The sequence below is a fragment of the Arachis hypogaea genome, chromosome 8 (genome assembly GCF_003086295.3).
Source record: "Arachis hypogaea cultivar Tifrunner chromosome 8, arahy.Tifrunner.gnm2.J5K5, whole genome shotgun sequence".
Classification (NCBI taxonomy): domain Eukaryota; kingdom Viridiplantae; phylum Streptophyta; class Magnoliopsida; order Fabales; family Fabaceae; genus Arachis; species Arachis hypogaea.
The window spans coordinates 43,500,075-43,518,393 of NC_092043.1; the positions used below are offsets into that span (position 1 = coordinate 43,500,075).

The 18,319-nt window shown below is 30.0% G+C and overlaps 2 protein-coding genes across 2 annotated transcripts; both read left to right on the forward strand.

The window, feature by feature from the left end:
- Window positions 1–298: 298 nt before the first annotated feature.
- Window positions 299–5,431, forward strand: LOC112707619 (uncharacterized). Its single transcript, XM_025759432.3, has 10 exons — window positions 299–1,035; window positions 1,633–1,805; window positions 1,948–2,106; window positions 2,328–2,477; window positions 2,745–2,888; window positions 3,562–3,718; window positions 3,833–4,005; window positions 4,731–4,786; window positions 5,003–5,105; window positions 5,226–5,431. The coding sequence occupies exons 1-10, from the start codon at window positions 804–806 to the stop codon at window positions 5,313–5,315; spliced, it is 1,437 nt and encodes a 478-aa protein (XP_025615217.1). The 5' UTR covers window positions 299–803; the 3' UTR covers window positions 5,316–5,431.
- An 8,860-nt stretch (window positions 5,432–14,291) lies between these two features.
- On the forward strand, window positions 14,292–16,006 carry LOC112707620 (U-box domain-containing protein 1-like). The gene has a single exon (XM_025759433.3). It carries the CDS (start codon window positions 14,648–14,650, stop codon window positions 15,617–15,619), a length of 972 nt encoding a protein of 323 aa, XP_025615218.1. The 5' UTR covers window positions 14,292–14,647; the 3' UTR covers window positions 15,620–16,006.
- The last annotated feature ends 2,313 nt before the right edge of the window (window positions 16,007–18,319 follow it).

Below are 18,319 nucleotides of genomic sequence, written 5' to 3' on the forward strand. Positions count from 1 at the left end.
ATTTTAGAGCTGTTAACTTGGTTTGTGATGACACATCATCCTTCTCGAGATAGTGATGGGACCCTTCAAGAAGACTATTTTAAGCCGTCAATCTATTAAGGCAAGAATTCCCGATATGTATAATTATTAAGCGCATTAAAATAAAGTGATAACAGTCACTTATCTAACTAAGTCAGGAAGAGATAAGGCTTATCCTTATCTTCCAGTTGGCATTGTATAATAGGCTTGTTTAGATTCTGTAAAATATGGTTGTCAATAAGAGACCTCTATAAAAAGAATAGCTCTTCTCAATTGTAAAATATCAAACATTGTAATATATTCATCATTTCTTATCTCATAAAATATTTTAATTTTTTTTCTTTTTCTAAAAATTTAGTTAGTATTATTTTCTTCTTCCTTTATCTATCTAGTATCATTAAATATGCTTTGGGTTTGTCTCTCAAAATATGACATTAATAGGATCTATAAAAAATTTTCACAGTAAAAAAAGACTCAATCTTATAACATCAAATTTTGTTTGAACTCTTTAAATTTTACCTGTGATATAAAAAAATAAATATTTTTTCAAAAGTGAATCTAAATGGACCTAAATCTTTATGTTATTTGCGAGCGTTTTGCTTTTTTATGAATGAAAATTTTGTTCTTACAAAGAAAGTTTTAAAACCTGTTCAGATATGTTGACTTGTTAAGGACTGAGTGGTGAGCAGGTTTAGAGACTGAAAAATTTTGAAGCTTTGTTGAATACCGTTAGAGTTCGGGTAAAATTGTCAAGACATAAGAATTCAATTCAATTGAAGGGGAGGATGGAGCCAGGAGAGAAGAAGAAGGAGAAAGAGGAAGAGAAGATGGTGATGACTGTACTGCACGGCGCAGTGATCATAACCATGGACGATCAGAATCGAGTTTTCAAGGACGGCGGCCTCGTCATCGAACACGATACCATCAAGGCCATCGGCCACTCTTCGCAGATTCTTGCTCAATTTTCTCATCTTGCCCACCACCTCGTAGATCTCACCGGCCATATCCTCCTCCCTGGTCCGCTTAATTTCTTTCTAGTATAATTTTTTTAAATAATTTTAGTTTAGTGTGTATGACATTTTTTTTTAAAGTACTAGAAAAATGATTTTCTTTTTAAGTTATAATTCTCATTTTTTTTAAAAAAAATATTTTTTATTTAAAAAAAAATATTTTCACATAGTAAATAAATAAAAAAATATTTTTATATTATTACATTAAAAATAATTAATAAAAAAATAAATATTAAGTGAATAATTTTTTTTTGTAATTAAGTTATTTTTTTACTTCTTTTCTTTTCTTTTCTCTACAACTTAAATTTTTGGCTATTAATACTTAAACTATTGTACTAATTTTATTAAACTTAATTATCAAAATGACATAATTATATAAAATTATCAAAAAAATACATTTACTTTTGTTTTTACTTTTTTAAAAATTACTTTTATTTTTTTTAGTTATTTTAAATCAGATTATTTTGCTTTTTTAAAAATCTTTTAAAATAATTACTTCCATTTTTTTTTTAAAAGTTGATTCAAACAAGCGTCATCTGTTGATTTTTTTGTAATGTATGATTGGATGTGTGGGTAATGCATGAAAAAAGTAAAATTGATATAGGATTGATCAACACCCACGTTCATACTTCCCAGCAACTGGGAAGAGGCATAGCTGATGACGTGGACTTAATGACATGGTTGCATGACCGCATTTGGCCTTATGAATCCAACATGACTGAACATGACTCTTACATTTCCACCTTGCTTTGTGGGATCGAACTCATTCACTCCGGCGTAAGTGAGTTTAGATGCACTTGGAATCACTTGTAAAAACTACTTTCTCTTTTTGTTTTTTGTGTGCTCATATTTCTTGTAGTGAAAGCTATCTGGATTTTTGTTTAAAAGTGCTTTTCTTTTTCTTTTATGAAAACCTCAGGTTACTTGTTTTGCTGAAGCTGGTGGCCAACATGTTTCTGGAATGGCCAGAGCAATCAGCTTGCTTGGTATGCGTGCTTGTCTTGCCGAGTCAATCATGGACTCTGGCAATGGCTTGCCTTCCTCTTGGGCTGCTCGGACTACTCATGATTGCCTTCAGGTCTCCCTTAATTGATTCTTTTTCTGGTTAAAAATTCTTTACTCACTCTATGCTGAAATAACTCTCATTTTTAAATGCATGTAGACATAATTTGTGTATGTAAACATCCAAAACTATAAAATGATCTTACTTCTGGACAGATGATATACTATTTTAGTTCCCGTTTCGTTAACTTTTCTTTGCGTTCTGAAATGTTATTTGGTTCAATTTCTCCATTGCAGTCTCAAAAGGACAATTACAACAAGTACCACAATACAGCAGATGGGCGCATCCGAGTATGGTTTGGAATTAGGCAAATCATGAACAGCTCCCAACAGTTACTTCTGGAGACAAGAGATGCCGCAGCACAACTGAGAACAGGAATACATATGGTGCTTATCTCTTGCATCTCTCTATGTCTTTGTATCATGCAATGGCTGCACTAAAATATTCTTAAACCAAATGACTTTGGAATGTTAACTTGAATGACTTCATCTTAAAGTATAATTATATATACTTGTTACATACTTTTTGACCTTGATGCCTTTTATATATTTTCCAATTCTAAAATAAGACTCCCTTATTTTGTATACGTTTTATCTTAATGAAACGTGTATATTGATATATGAATCTCACTTAGTTCAATTGGCAATTGTTAGCATGTTGCAGAGATACCGTATGAGAACCAGCTAGTGATGGATGTTCACAAAGTAAATCATGGAACTGTTACTTACTTGGAAAAGATTGACTTTCTTCAAAAGAATCTATTAGCAGCTCACTCGGTTTGGCTTGATGATAATGAGGTAAAATATTGACACTATCACCACGATTCCACACAGCTTAGAAGTTGTTTTGATTATGAAGTTTCTCCTAATGTCATATTGATAATAAATGGCAAGGGTGTTATGCACACAAATAGCGACACCCTCACTTACAGGAAGATTATTATACACACATGACCTTTGTGGATTAGTGGATCTAACTACATGTTTTGTGGGAAAAAGAATCCTTGCATGACAAGTGTGACAGCATGTTTCCCATTCCCTTCTTTTTTTATATTTTCTATTTTTCTCTAGGTGCAACTAATTATGAGAAAAAAAATCAATCTCTAAAATGTATCCAGCTACATCGAATTTTGAATTTACAGAAATTCCAAAGTGACAAATATTTTGGAATATATAGAGTATGATTTTTATTCACATTATGCTTCGCTTCTTTTCTGAGTTCTAGTGCATTGCTGTGGAATAGAAAACTCTAGAGGTGCAGGGGCAAGAAGTGAAAAGTGAGAACTACTTCCTGTGTGTGTATTGGTGAATTTTCTAAGTTTTACCAACTTAAACAAATAGGCTTAGAAAAAGGCAGAAACTAACCTATAAAGTGCAAAACAAAAAGTACTTTGAGGTTTGTAATTCTTTATTCGAAATATAAATCAATTATGAGCTATTGTCAGTAATTATTATTGCAATACATTTTCAGATATCTCTTTTTTCAAGAGCAGGGGTTAAAGTGTCTCATTGTCCTGCTTCTGCAATGCGCATGCTTGGATTTGCACCTGTAAGGGAGATGCTTGGTGCTGGCATTTGTGTCTCTTTAGGGACTGATGGAGCTCCATCAAATAACCGCATGAGCATTGGTCCTTCTTCACTAAACCTTAAATCCTTTATGGTTCTTATGATTTGAAGAATTTTTCATTTCAATATACTATGTTCTCACAGTGGAAATTTTCATGCATAAATTATATTTTCAGTTGATGAAATGTACCTGGCTTCTCTTATTAACAAAGGGCGGGAAGTTTATAATAGTGGGAATACAGATCCAACAGCATTGCCTGCTGAAACTATTCTTAGGATGGCAACGGCCAACGGCGCAAAGTCGGTCTTATGGGATGATGAAATAGGTTCTCTTGCGGTTGGAAAGAAGGTTGGTACCGGTTTAGATTATTTGTGTTTCTTTTCTTCTTGTAATCATTTTTAGTTTTCTTTTATGAATATTTATTCATCTAGGAACTAGGATTGAATACAAGAATAGAGTATAGACAGAGTATCTCATTCTGTGGGAAATCAGGCTTTACATGCATGGTGTACAAAGCAGGATAGATCATCATATTGTATTGTATTGAAAGGCTTAATATTTGTTGATAATTTAGATATTTCATTTTCTAAGCTCAGATAAAGAGAGAAAAGGACAAATAAATCCTTAACCTTTTGATCCACAGACATTTAAGTCATCGAGAATTTGAAAATACATTTAAGTCATTGACCTTTTCAAAACTTGGACATATCGATCCCTCATGTTCACTTGGGCCTATTAAACTCAATGGAAAAATCAAACATGACTCCCGTTGTATTGACCTGGTTGATACAGATACAAACGTGAGAGTGTTTTTAAAATTGGACAAATTAGACTCAAGGATTGATATGTTCAAATTTTGAAGAGGTTAGAAACTTAAATGTATTTTTAAATTCTCAAGAATTTAAATGTTTGCGGACCAAAAAATCAGAGATCAATTTGTTCTTTTCTCAAATATATTTATTGTCTGTCTATGAAGTAAGAACTCTGTTAATAACAGTATATTGCATATAGAACATTGTTTTTCATACTGCTATTAACACAAGCTGACGGTGTTTGTACTTGCTGTTTGGCAGGCTGACATTGTTGTTGTCAATCCTTGGTCTTGGCCTATGGTTCCTGTTCATGACTGGTACGAATAAGCGGTTACTTGATTGGTAAACATAAAGATGCATTAGAAAAGAGAAGGAACTTTCAATTTCATTCAACACAATTACAATACAATGCTAAACATTAACATTACTATATTTATATTATTCTTAGTAACAACTAACTATGCTCATGTTATAATCTCCCTTCATGCCATCCCAAATTTTCTTTTAACTTGAGGTTCAAGAAATATATGCAGGGTTTCCAACATAGTGTATTGCATGCGGACAGAAAACGTGGTTTCTGTCATGTGCAATGGATTATGGATAATGAAGGACAAGAAGATTATGAATGTCGACGAGGTATGTCCGCTGAAGCATCTTCCTTTGCACTCTCATTTTCAGGAAGGAAACATTGATTCCTCAACGTGCTGTTAAGCGTTTTTTAAGCAAAGCAATTTGACTTTTTGTTGCACATGTCAGGAAGAGGTAATTTTGAATGCAAAAGAGGCTTCTGCTGAACTTGTGAAGAGGGCAGGCATCACATTACCAACAAGAATGAACGTCATCTGATTGCTGTTTTATTGAAAAATTTGTTGTTGGCCAATAAATTATCATATATATTTAAACTTTCTAAATTTACTTAAACAAAAAAATAAATAAGATAACTACTCGACCAATTTAAGTTATGTAGTAATAATTGTGGAAGAATGAATTTGGTAGCAGTGTCTTTAAGGATTTCAGTTTACCTTGGGTATTGAAAACAATTTAAACGGTGGATATCCTAGTCGGTCTATTAAAAACTTGTCATGATCTGCATATGAAAATAATAATAATAAAAAAAAGAATTACGTACGTAGGTGTTGAATAATTGAAGAGCACTAAATATAAAGGAAAAGTCTAGGGGACCAGCAGTTTTGTTGAATTTTGGCCAGCATGTAACCAGCAGAGGAAGGTGAGCCATTGGATGAAATCTCACACTAATCTCACACCATCAAATCATCATTGATGGCTAGTTGATGGCTAACAATCACAAAAATTGCTGGCCCCTAGCATTGCTCAAATATAAATATATAATGGCTTCATTCAACACGTATCCCAAATCCCAAATAAAGAAGAAACTCTGTATGAAAGGAATCCATGCCGATATCCGAAATCATGTAGAAGATAAGATTTAGTTGTCTTTCAACTTCGGCAGTCAACGCTGTGTGAAATGATAATTGACTCTTCTAACAGCATTTCAGAGACTCAGACGTGTCAACGCCTCCAACCTTTCTCTCAGGGTCCTTCTTCCGTATTCTACGTAGAGTGTGGAAACGATTGTTTTCTCTTCCCGGCTGGAATACATGAATAACTGTTATTAACTAGTTAATTTACATAAACAATTAAAAATAATAAACACACACGCGCATATAAGAATTTTAGAGGTCGTCTTAAGATTATAAAAATACTTTTCTTTATTATGTTAAAATGATTATGGATAATTACCTAAATCAGCTTTCAAAATTTTAAAAATATATATTTTAATTTTTTAAATAAATTAATACATAAAAATATTTTAAAAATTTTATTTTAACAAATAAATTAATTTTTAATTTATTTTTTAATAGAATAATTATTTAAATTAATTCTTAAAAATTTTAAAATAAATATTTTAATTTTAAAAAATTAATACACAGGTCAATCTTAATTTTTTTTTCTCAAACATAGTTTTTTAGAAATAATAATAATAATAATAATAATTACACAATAATACTATATCATAATTTTTTGGCCAATAATAATAATAATAATTTTATTTCTTAAATTCTTATATATATTTATGGTATAAATTTTTTTGTATAAAAACCTATAAAAAGTATATATATATATATATACGTTCAATAATAATAATAAAAAAATTATTAGAGATTATTTTAAAAAAATAAAAATAAAATTATTTGATATTTTTGTATTTAATATAATAAAAAATATCTTATTTAAAAAAAGTATGTTTGCATTAAAAGAAAATATTTTAATTTAAATTTTAAAATATTATTGTTCACCTTATTCGTTTTTAACAAAAATAATATATTAATATGTTTGTATCATTATTTATATGTACAAAACTAAATTAATAATAAAGATTGACATATAAAATAAAATGGACGAGATAGAAAAAATATTGAGAATTGATTTGTATATTATTTTTTTAGAAAACTAAAATATCTGCTTTTAAAACTTTTAGAAACTAATTTGGATTATTATTCTATCAAAAAATAAATTAAGAACTAATTTATGTGTTGAAATAAAATTTTAAAAATTAATCTTACATTAATTATTTTTAAAAATTAAATATTTATTTTTAAAAGTTTTGAAGACTAATTTAGTCCATTGCTCCATTGTTATATATGTTGATCTTTGAATTCAATGATGTTTTGCACGCAAGCCTTGGTTTAATGGTTATCAACTATGCCTTGTAACAAGTGTACTTGGGTTTAAAATTTAGCTACATTAAGTGGTGGATAAAGCTTTTAAGTTTTGTGTGAGTATAACATGTGTAAGTGTATAATACTATAATGTTTAAAATTTGAGGTTATTCAATTTCAATCCATTGAATAATAATAAAAAAAAAGAATTCAATGATCTTTTGACCAATAAATCATTAAGCGGCAGTTTTGACAACCGTTTTTAGAAAATTTTTCATAGAGAAGAGAGATTTTCTTCTTCAAAATTGATATACATTTTTCTACATATATCATGTTAGATGTCGCTAGCAAATTTGAGTAGTCAGTCTCCTTTATGTCCTAAAATAAGTGTAATAATTCGTGGTGTGATAAATTTAAAATTATAATTTTAAATTATTTTATTAAAATTAATTTGAATTATAATCATTTGATTAATAAAAAAATAATATATTATATATTATATATTGTTTGTTTTTTTTAATTTGATATTAAGTGTATCAACTTTAATGTAGTTATTAATCGTTTTTATTAATCTACTCTAATGATGAGTACGGACAGTGCGACGAGTAGGCGGCAATGGCGAGCACGTGATGGCACGACGGATTTGTTTATGTCGTTGAGTAGTCGTTAAGTTTGTTCACTTATGTGGGTTTAGGGTTGTTTGTGGATTTAGTTGTAACAGATAACAATTAGACCCCAATAATAGAGAGGAAAACGAGAATTACTAGGTAGATTTATGAAAATAGGTGAGGTAGTTAAATGGGTGAATTAGAAAATTCTTTACTGTGATTGTCTTTGGAATTGGGTTAAATGGATTGTGCATGTGTTTGTATTTATAACATCTATTTAGTTTAATTTTTATTATCATATGTTATAGTTAATTTTAAAATATTTATTTAATATACCATGTGCTAATACAAATTAAAATAAGTTAATACAAATTAACTACGTATAAAATAAGTTAGATTATTTATTTGTTTGTTTAATATATCAGCATGAGTAAGAAAATTAAAATGATTGTCAGAAACTTTATGATCATTGACCGTATTTACTATACGTGACGTTTTCTTAAAAGTTATTTTACACACGTGTGCATTTGGAAGATAAATTTCGTTTGATTCCTCAATCACAAAATTTGAGAAGATATAGACCCTTCTCTTGAGCAGCTCATTCTCAAACATTTTTGCTAAATAACTCTTGATTGAATAATGAATTTTATCACAATGTAAAACAAATTAAATATAAAAGTTATTAGCACTTATAAAGCTATTAAAAATATTTATAAATTGGACCTAGTATCAATTGAAAGAATCATGAAAAATAATCAACTAACCTTACCATCTATTAGAACCATTTCTATATATAAAAGTCGTCTTACTCTTGTCAAATTTGGATGAAACTTATAATTCTTATCTTTATTTTCCAAACTTTTTCATCACATAATCTATGATAGGTAATATTATTGATAGAATAGTAGCTAGTTAAACTTATTATCAAAATTTAAACACAACTAAAATATTATTGGACGTGTAAAACTTTTAATAAATATTATTGTTGATTTATTCGTACTCAATCATTAATTATTTTATTATTTGTTTACAATAATTTTACATAATTAATTAAAATAATTATCATATCAAAAATAATATTTATTATTTATAATTTTTTTAACTTAATTATTTTTTTCCTTAATTATACTAAGAACAAATAAAAATAGAAATAAAAATAACTTAAAAATCGTAAAAAAAGAAAGAAACTTCATATTCAAAAATTTAAAAATAACATATTAAAGAAGAATAGTTGTAATATATAAATTAAGTCAACAATTTAAATTTAAATTAGTCTAAAACTAATTTAATCAAATACCAATATTAAAACTAAATTACTTAAATAATATTTAATCTATTATAGTCTTTAAACACATTATATTAGAGTCATTCTCGTAACAACACTCAACTAAAACAACATCATAAGTTCAAACATTTAGATTTCGTGCAAATTCATATCAACCCCTTGTTAAATAAGCTTCATCATCCGCTATCTATGCAATGCGATAAGGTATAGAATTACCACACCGAAAAACTAAATTGACCTTTATTCCCCTCAATGGCATTGCTGCAAAAGAAGGTCGGTAATTTCTGAAAAGAAAAATCACAATATGTTATAAAATTATTTTAATTACGAAAAGGTTAAAATAAGAAAATTTGAATATATTACCAATGGTTGAAATTGTATCTTCGAGTTTGACTCAAATTTACCAAAACTGAACTTCAATTGAGAAAACTCATCAATCTCATTATGTGCTCCACTTCAAAAAATTTCAAGTAGACGTAGAAAGCATGAAGGGGATGAAACTTGAACTTGGTTTACAAAGTTCCGTGAAAACAATTCTTCAATAAAAAATCAAGCTCCTCCTAAGAAACTAACTTTATCCATATTCCATTAGGTTGGTCATAATATGTGAATAGATCCAACCATCCTTCGATAAAATAGAATTTATTGCGCTTTCGTTGGACGTTTACATCCATGTAATTAGAATCCGAATCAGTAAATACAACTTGAGATGGTATTTGGATGTGATACATTTTAAACGATTGTGCCAAAAGATAATCACACTAGAACATTAGACGAAAAGAATAAGTTGGAGTAAGAACAATCATTAAATTATCAAAAGAATAATATAATATAATGAGTATATAAAAAAATTATAAATTATACCTTAAAAGGATCAATTTCGATGAAAAACGAAGATATATTCTTATTTTATGAATTAGTCAAGGAAGAATAATAAATTAATAAAAAACAAGTTGACTCTCAAATCTAAACTCACGAACTAATAAAAAAAATACTATATACCCTTTATTAGAACAAAAATAATTATATAAATTAGTTATTATTACCTTATACCTCATGTATTTCTCATGATGGAATAAATCATTATCATATCATATATATTTTTTTCATGATTAGAATCATAGTTTTTATTTTAATTTTTTTAAGATAAATATCAACGTCAACTTGTCAAAAATTACGATTAATTTAAAATTATATTATAATGATTGAAAATTAAAATTATTGATAATTAACATAATTATATATGTATTAAATTCTGATGTGATGTATAATTATATAAAAATTATTGACAATTAATATTATTATATATTAAATACTAATTTGACATATAATGATTGACAAGTTACATAATTATGTAGAAAATAAACATAGCAACTAAAATTAAATTTAAATTTGTTAACTAATTGAAGTTAGGTAGATAATATTTGACAATTATTTTAGCTTTTAACTATTATTATTATTATTATTATTATTATTATTATTATTATTATTATTATTATTATTATTATTATCAATTGATATCAATATAAATGGGTCACCATTAACGTAATAATTTGTCACTAATAAAATTATTACATAATAAATGAAAATTTAAATTGTATCAATATAATTAAAATGATTAAAAATATTTTCAATTGATAATTAGTTTAATAATACATTCACTGCGACAAAACAGCACAGTAACAGCGGTTATTTTGGGGGGGGGGGTTGTGGCGGTTATAACCGCCTCTAGAATTAGCTCCCGGCGAGGAGCAAAATGCGGCCAGGTTAACCATCGGCAGAGCAACGGTGGCGGTTTTGAAGAACCGCTGAAAAAATCGCCGTCGGAGTCACTTGGCGAATCGCGACTGTTTAAAACCGCCACTATGCGTGTGTTCCAGGCAGAGTAGGTGTATGGCCCAAAAAATTCAAAATTTTAGTTACCGTCGGACATTCACGGCGATTTTGAATTGCCGCTAAAAGCTCGATAGGAACTTCTAACATGAATCGCCGCAAAAATTACAATATGTTTTTTTTTTAGAATAAACAAATTCATATATAAACTACTTCCTAATGCTTCGATCTTAATAAAAAAATAACTACTACAAATATTAAAATCTACAACTCAAAGTAAAATAGAAAAATTGACCAAAATAATATGAACATTGCATTTCAAAATATAATATATATTTAATAAGTCTTACATAATCATAAATCCAACACAATCAGCGTTTTACATATCAAAGTAAATTCAAATAACGCAATTCTAAAATTGAATTAGAAAAAAAATTTGTTATTAATATTTAACTAAGTTAAAAGCCTAAAATAAAGAGTTACTTTGATAATAAAAGTCTTCAGTCAATTCAATCATAAAATTCTACAATTAGTTCATGGAATAATAGAAGGTGGCATTGTCTCTATTGGAGAGTCTGCAACCTAGGATTAAAAATAAATAAAAATATGTTAGAATAAAAACAAAGACCATTAAATAATTTAAGTCTAACATGAAAAGGCATAAGCCTTTTGCACAAATTAAGAAAATGAACAACATAACTAAATCATGCACAATGAAAGATTCAAAAAAAAAGCTATATATAATATTTACCCCATTATTCGTAGCTGTAGGAAAGTTATGTGGCACTTTTTCACCCATACAATGATTAATAAAATATGTCACCTGAGCTTGTAATAAAGAAATTGTTGCATTATTCTCTTGTAATTATACTTTTCATAGAACAAACTTTAGCTATATCAAAGTCATGATTGCATGAAGAAGATACCCCTCCTAAACTATTAGAAGATTTCATGACGGATGGACAAACACCAAATCCTACACCTCTAACACGACCTGGATGTTCTTTTCCAAATAACTTAATATATGCATCATTAGTATAACTCTCGTTAGCTTGAAGCAAAGTTACTTGTTCCTACGATAAATATATGAGAAATGCATCATCATTAGAATAATCTCCATCATCATTAACAAGCAAAGCCAAAATAAAGTGAAAGTACTTACACTTTTTTCACTAGCCTCATCATTAACAAAAGATCCATCTTCTTCTTATGACTAATTGGATACATTTCAACTTTAGTAAAAACTCTCTTGTTTGCAGTTTCCTATCAATTCAATAAATGAAAATTCAATCGCATATCAGCAGCAGTCTTTGATGAGTAGAACAATCTTTTCAATCGAGATCTTTTCAAATACCTCTCTGATACGCATGTGTGGTGGTTTCTTTGAAGTTTTATTATTCCTGCAATCAGTTTTGGGTCTATTTTTTCTTGTGTTTTGTATTTCGAATTTTGCTTCTTTTTTTGTTTGTCATTATTATTGTTTTCTGTAGAATTTTTACTTTGCTCACAAATAAACAAACGCACCCTCCCTTCTTCTTGTAGTTGCTCATTTTACTTCATAATTTAGACCTCAATTGAGAATTAATTTAAACAAAAAATATAATCAAATATGCAACTCCGATCCCAATGATGAATTCATCAATGAAATTACACAAATTGAATACAAATCAAATCACATAAAGAGCTTCTTCAAGTGTACTACTTCATCGGACAATTTCCTGTTATTAGTTTCAAGCTAGATTGTCTTTTAATTAACACATTATTAACTAATAAGTACGAATTCCTCTTAATACCAAAAAAAGAAAGTACGAATTCCTCTTTACAATTTATATCCAATAAATCCCTAAATTCTTAATAGTAGAAAAAGAGACAGAGTAACCTTAAATTGCAAAAATTTGTACTTCCAAGAGAAAAATTCGTACATTCTCATAGTGACGAACAAGAAGGAGAAATAACTAGATAATAAGATAATGGTTTATCAGTGATTATTAACTAAAAGAAGGATAAAATTGAATAAAAAAGAACAAAGAAAAACACAATTAGCTTACTAGGAACAGAAACAAATGCGTATGGTTTTGCTAAGCCATGATTCCTTGCAAATTTTCGTTCTGCACGAAGAGGTTTGTTCATTGGAATTGGGGTTCTGGGCGCCGAGCTAGGTTTTGGAAGAATGAAGAACTGAAGTAATGGCGGATAGTGGGTAGTGGAGCTAGCGAGAAGTGCGAACGAAAGAGGAATTAGACGGTTTAAGCATAGAATGACGCAAATTTCATAAACCGCCGTGGAGTGAAAATGATGGCCGCCGCTGGGTTTGTTCTTCAGAGGCGGGTTGCTCTCAACCGCTTGTATGTGAAATTAGGGTAGCAGCGACGGCGGTTCTAATTGACCGCTCCTCTAAAATAGCCGCTGGAATTAGGTTTCGCTGTAGTGATTAAATATTGATTTTATATAATTATAATAAAAATATTTTTTAAATTAGTATAATCATGTATTATTCATTAAATGCTAATTGTAATATGATTATAATATTGTAATATAATTATAATAAAGATATTTTTCTAATGAATTTAAAAGAGAGAATAATGCTTTTATTTTAGAGAAAAAATAAATTTATGAGGAATTGACACTTCATTTTTATTAATTGATAATGTATTAAATATTAATTTTATATAATTATAATAAAATATTTTTTAAATTAGTATAATCATACATTGTTTCATTAAATACTAATTGTAATATAATTATAATATAATTATAATAAAGATATTTTTTTAAAAAATAAAGATATTTTTTAAAATAAATTTAGAAGGGAGAATAATACTTTTATTTGGGAGAAAAAAAGAGTTCACGAGAAATTGACACTTTATTTTTATTAATTAGAAAGAAAATCTAATTTTAGTCTTTTAGTATATTAAGCAGATAGATAAATAAATGTTATAGATGATGACAATACTATTCGAAAATTACAGAAAAATTTGTATATTAATATAATTTATTATTATTTTTAGTTATTAATTTAATAATATAAATTTAATTTATACTATTAAATATTATCAATTAAAAATTTATTCGGATAAATTAAAAAAATTGAGTTATTTTTTAAAATTTTTTTTATAAAAAATAAAAATAATTTTTTTGAATATTTTATACTTTTTTTATCAATTATATTTAAATATAATAATATAAAAATTTATTTACTTATTTATTATATAAAAAATATAATTTAAAAAAATTATTTTAAAAATATAAATTATAATTTTAAAATAATTATTTTTATTTTTAATATTTTTGTTTTTATTATTAAAAATTTATCAAATACGTTAAAAAAAAATTTTACAAACTTAATAAAACTAAAACAAACGCTAATTATTAGTCAAAATAATAAATTTTGGCGGTCGAAAATTGTGAAGGGATAATTAATGTCAATTTACGGGGTAGTAAAGATAATAGGTTGCTGCCTGCTCCCGCTGTTTTTTCTCTTCCGAAAAGACGGCCACGCTATCTTCCTCTTCGCACTCACTCAATCCTTTTTCCTACCAACTCCCACACCCAACCGAATAGCCCACCGTTTTTCCTCTCTTTCTTTCCTCTTTCCTTCTACACACAAAAAGGACGATTCAATCTCCGCAGGGATGGAAAAAGGAAAAATCTGCACAAACTAATGTCAATCCTCAACTCCAACTTCATTTCCACCTTAAAGCAAAGCTGATCACAATTCCTCTAACCAAACCTACCACCAAACCTAACTAACACTACTCACAAGAAAACAAAATGGATGAAAAGCGCCGAACCGTCGCGTCCCTTGTATCGAAGCTAAGCTCCGTATCCGAACGAACCCGAATCGACGCGCTCATCGAGCTTCGTCAGATGTCGAAGCTCGACCCGGAAACCCGCCCCATAATTGCCGAAGCTGGCGCCATCCCTTTCCTCGCTGAAACTCTCTACTCTTCCTCTCATCCTTCCCAAGAAAACGCTGCCGCCACGCTCTTAAACCTTTCCATCTCCGCAAAGGAACCGTTGGTTTCCACGCGCGGTGTCCTCGACGCCATAGCGCACGTGATCTCCCACCACAGCTCCTCCTCCTCCGCCTCCGCCGTCCAATCCGCCGCAGCCACAATCCACAGCCTCCTCGCCGCCACCGACGACTACCGCCCCTCCGTCGGCGCCAAGCGCGACATCGTCTACGCGCTTGTGGACATCCTCCGGTGCCACGTGTCGTCCCCTCCGAGAACCATCAAAGACGCGCTGAAGGCGCTGTTCGGCATTGCGCTGTACCCTCCGAACCGCGCCACGATGGTGCATCTTGGAGTGATCCCCGCGCTTTTCGCCCTTGTGGTGAAGGACGGGCGCGTGGGGATCGTCGAGGACACCACCGCGGTGATCGCGCAAGTAGCCGGGTGCGAGGAGAGCGGCGAGGCCTTCCGGAAGGTCGCCGGGGTTGGGGTTCTCGCCGATCTCCTCGACTTGTCTACCGGCGCCAGTATGCGTAGCAAGGAGAATGCCGTCTCGGCGTTGCTGAATTTGGCGCGGTGCGGTGGCGAGAGCGTTGTGGCAGAGGTCAGGGAGGCGCTTGCGAATATTGCGGCCGATGGTATCGATGATGTCGAGGATAATGGAAGCGCCAAGGGGAAGAACAAAGCGAAGTTGTTGAAGGTTTTGTTTGGTGATGATGATGTTAATGATGATAACAGTAGCAACAGCGTTTTGAGTTCGGGTGGAGGTTCGCAGTTTGATTCATTCTAGTTTCTTCGATCGACATTCTTCTTGAGTTTTGGGTACAGGAAGCCAATGGTTTTAAATTGCGGCTGCAATTGCAATGTGATTCCCACTTTTTAATGTGAGAGCAATTGCTTGATAATTGTTCGAAAATGGGGCTGATGTTAGAACTTGTTCTAGTTATCTGCAATTTAAAACCATGGATGGGATCATAGGAATGCGTTGCAATTGCATGATTCATTTTGTTCTTATGGTGGATTAAGACTCAGGTTTGGGGAATTAGTGTACAAAAAATAGGTGTTTATTTGTTCGAGTGTTGTATTGCTGTGATTCCATTGATTTTTATATGAGCAATATCATGCTATATTGTACATTATATGTTTCTAACGAGAAAGTTTGTCTTATGAGTATCAACTTTTAGATTGTTCTTTTATTTGTCTCGCATTATTCTTCTGTTGTGTCTTTGCACTACAGGCTACTCATTACATAAAACTGTAGTTCGATATTAATTGATTATATTATACAAGGATCTTCAGAGGTGAACTTATGCATATTAAGTGTGTCTATCTTTATACAATTTTTCTGAAAAAATAGAGCTGATTTAAAGCGCGAGTACATTGTTAATTTGTGCTTGAAACTAATGAAGATAGACTATAATTATCATATTATTGTTAAAGGACTACTCAAATATAATGATTACTGATTAATCACGCCTCACTTCAAAGACTTGTTGTATACATACTCCTTTTCTGGTTACTCTTGACATTTTAGTCCAAGGAGGCTGTCTACTTTTTGTACCACTTGTTGTGAACTTCTGATCTTGTTCTATGCACAGATAAGATATTCCTCATTTGCATGAAGTACACTCACCTCCCATGTATTGGGGTTGGGGTAAATTCACATCATGGTTCTTGAGATTTATGCAATTACCAGGAATGGTGATCGAAATCCAAATTTTTTTTTATAGTAGTCTTTCAGATAGAATCCCGAACACCATAGTGGTCATTTTCGGTGCTGATTCAGCTGTCAGAGTACTAATGTCGCCATCTTTTATCACGTTGGATAGTTCCAATGGCTAAGTGATGTGTATTCAATCCAATTTTGTCTCTCCCCCAATTTATAACCCTAATCCATTGTGCAGAGCGCTTCTTCTACATCTTCTTCTACAGTTCATAATCGCTAACCAACATTCCTGTGTTTTTCCTTCAATTTACAAGTTCATAATCGTTAACTAACATTCATCTACAGTTCTACACTACATTCTCAATTCAACAGTTATCTGATATGAACCCCAAAAGTTATATTCATTCAACAAAATTTGAAATGCATACTTGTTATCCATGAACTGATTGAGCGGTTCCTGGAGATTCGAAGGGAAAGCTTCAGGAACCAAAGACAAACGCTTCTCATTCTCACACACCGCTTTTGCAAATTCTTAACGATATCGAGCTCCAATTCCTTGACGTCGCGAATCGGAACCTGTTCTAAATTGGATCCAAAATTGAAATGAATTCACTTTATTTAGTCATTAGAATTGTACGTAATAAAAAATGGCTACATTAACATTTAAATAGCTGGTTGAGCATTGAAAATGACACGGAAATTACTATAGTGCCTAGAGTTTTATCTGAGAGAATATAGTAAGAAAATTTAGATATCTAAGAGAATATGGTAGGAGAATTTAGATCTCGACGTGTGAATCTTAGGGATCATTACAAAAATTTACTTGTTAGGTTTAACAATGAGTAATTTACTGATAGGGAAAAAAAATATGATACTATTATTTATGCAAAATAAGGTCATATATGATTAGAGTGAACTAAGCTCAGTTGAGATAGACTAAATTTAAACTCCATTAACTAATAGTAGAGTCTATTTGTGAATCTTAAATTCGACTCACTAAAAAAATTTATGAGTGGACTCATAATATAAAAATAATTTATAATTTATATATAAAAAAATTATTAATTATTTTCTATTTATCAACTATAATTTTGTATTCTCTATCATAATTATATGTAAAAATTGTGTGTGTAAAACCATATATCATTATTTTAAATTAAAAGTGTGAAATTTATATTATGTTATTAATATAAGTAATTATAATAAATAATATATGAGTATAGATTATCTAAATTTAAGTTCGATTCATAAGTTTAAATTTATTAAGTTATAAATGAGTTGAACTTAAACTAATTCACGAGCCGACGTGACTTACTTCTAACTTAGTATTCATATGTATTAAAATCTTACTTGATTTAATACAAAAGAAATTATAAATAAATGAACAGAATATTTAAGACATTAATTTAAATATCTCAAATAGCCAATTTATAATTAAGGAAATTATTGAAACATTAGTTTCTTGAAAGTAAGTAACAGAAAAATAGAATAGTGAATAACAGAAAAAAGACTTAAAGAATCATATGATAATTCTATATTACTGAAGAGTAAAGATAATCTAACCTTACACATATTGTCCAGAACTATATAAGCACTATATATATATATACTAGAAAATAACATATTGTAATCTAAACATTAAAACTTACCAAAATTCTAACTAACTAACCAACTAATTGAGTGTTATCATTAATAGCATTCCTTAAATTGAGAGTAGGTCTCTGAACAACTTTCAATTTGTATTTGAACTTGGTGACAGAGGCTTTGTCAAGACATCCACAACCTAGTCATTTTCTGGAATATGAACAATATACAGCTGTGTTT

Coding starts and splice junctions, on each gene's coding strand:
- LOC112707619 (XM_025759432.3), top strand. CDS start 804: ATGGAGCCAGGAGAGAAGAAGAAGGAGAAAGAGGAAGAGAAGATGGTG. Junction 1,036..1,632: donor CGGCCATATCCTCCTCCCTG/GTCCGCTTAATT, acceptor AAATTGATATAG/GATTGATCAACACCCACGTT. Junction 2,107..2,327: donor CTACTCATGATTGCCTTCAG/GTCTCCCTTAAT, acceptor TCTCCATTGCAG/TCTCAAAAGGACAATTACAA.
- LOC112707620 (XM_025759433.3), top strand. CDS start 14,648: ATGGATGAAAAGCGCCGAACCGTCGCGTCCCTTGTATCGAAGCTAAGC.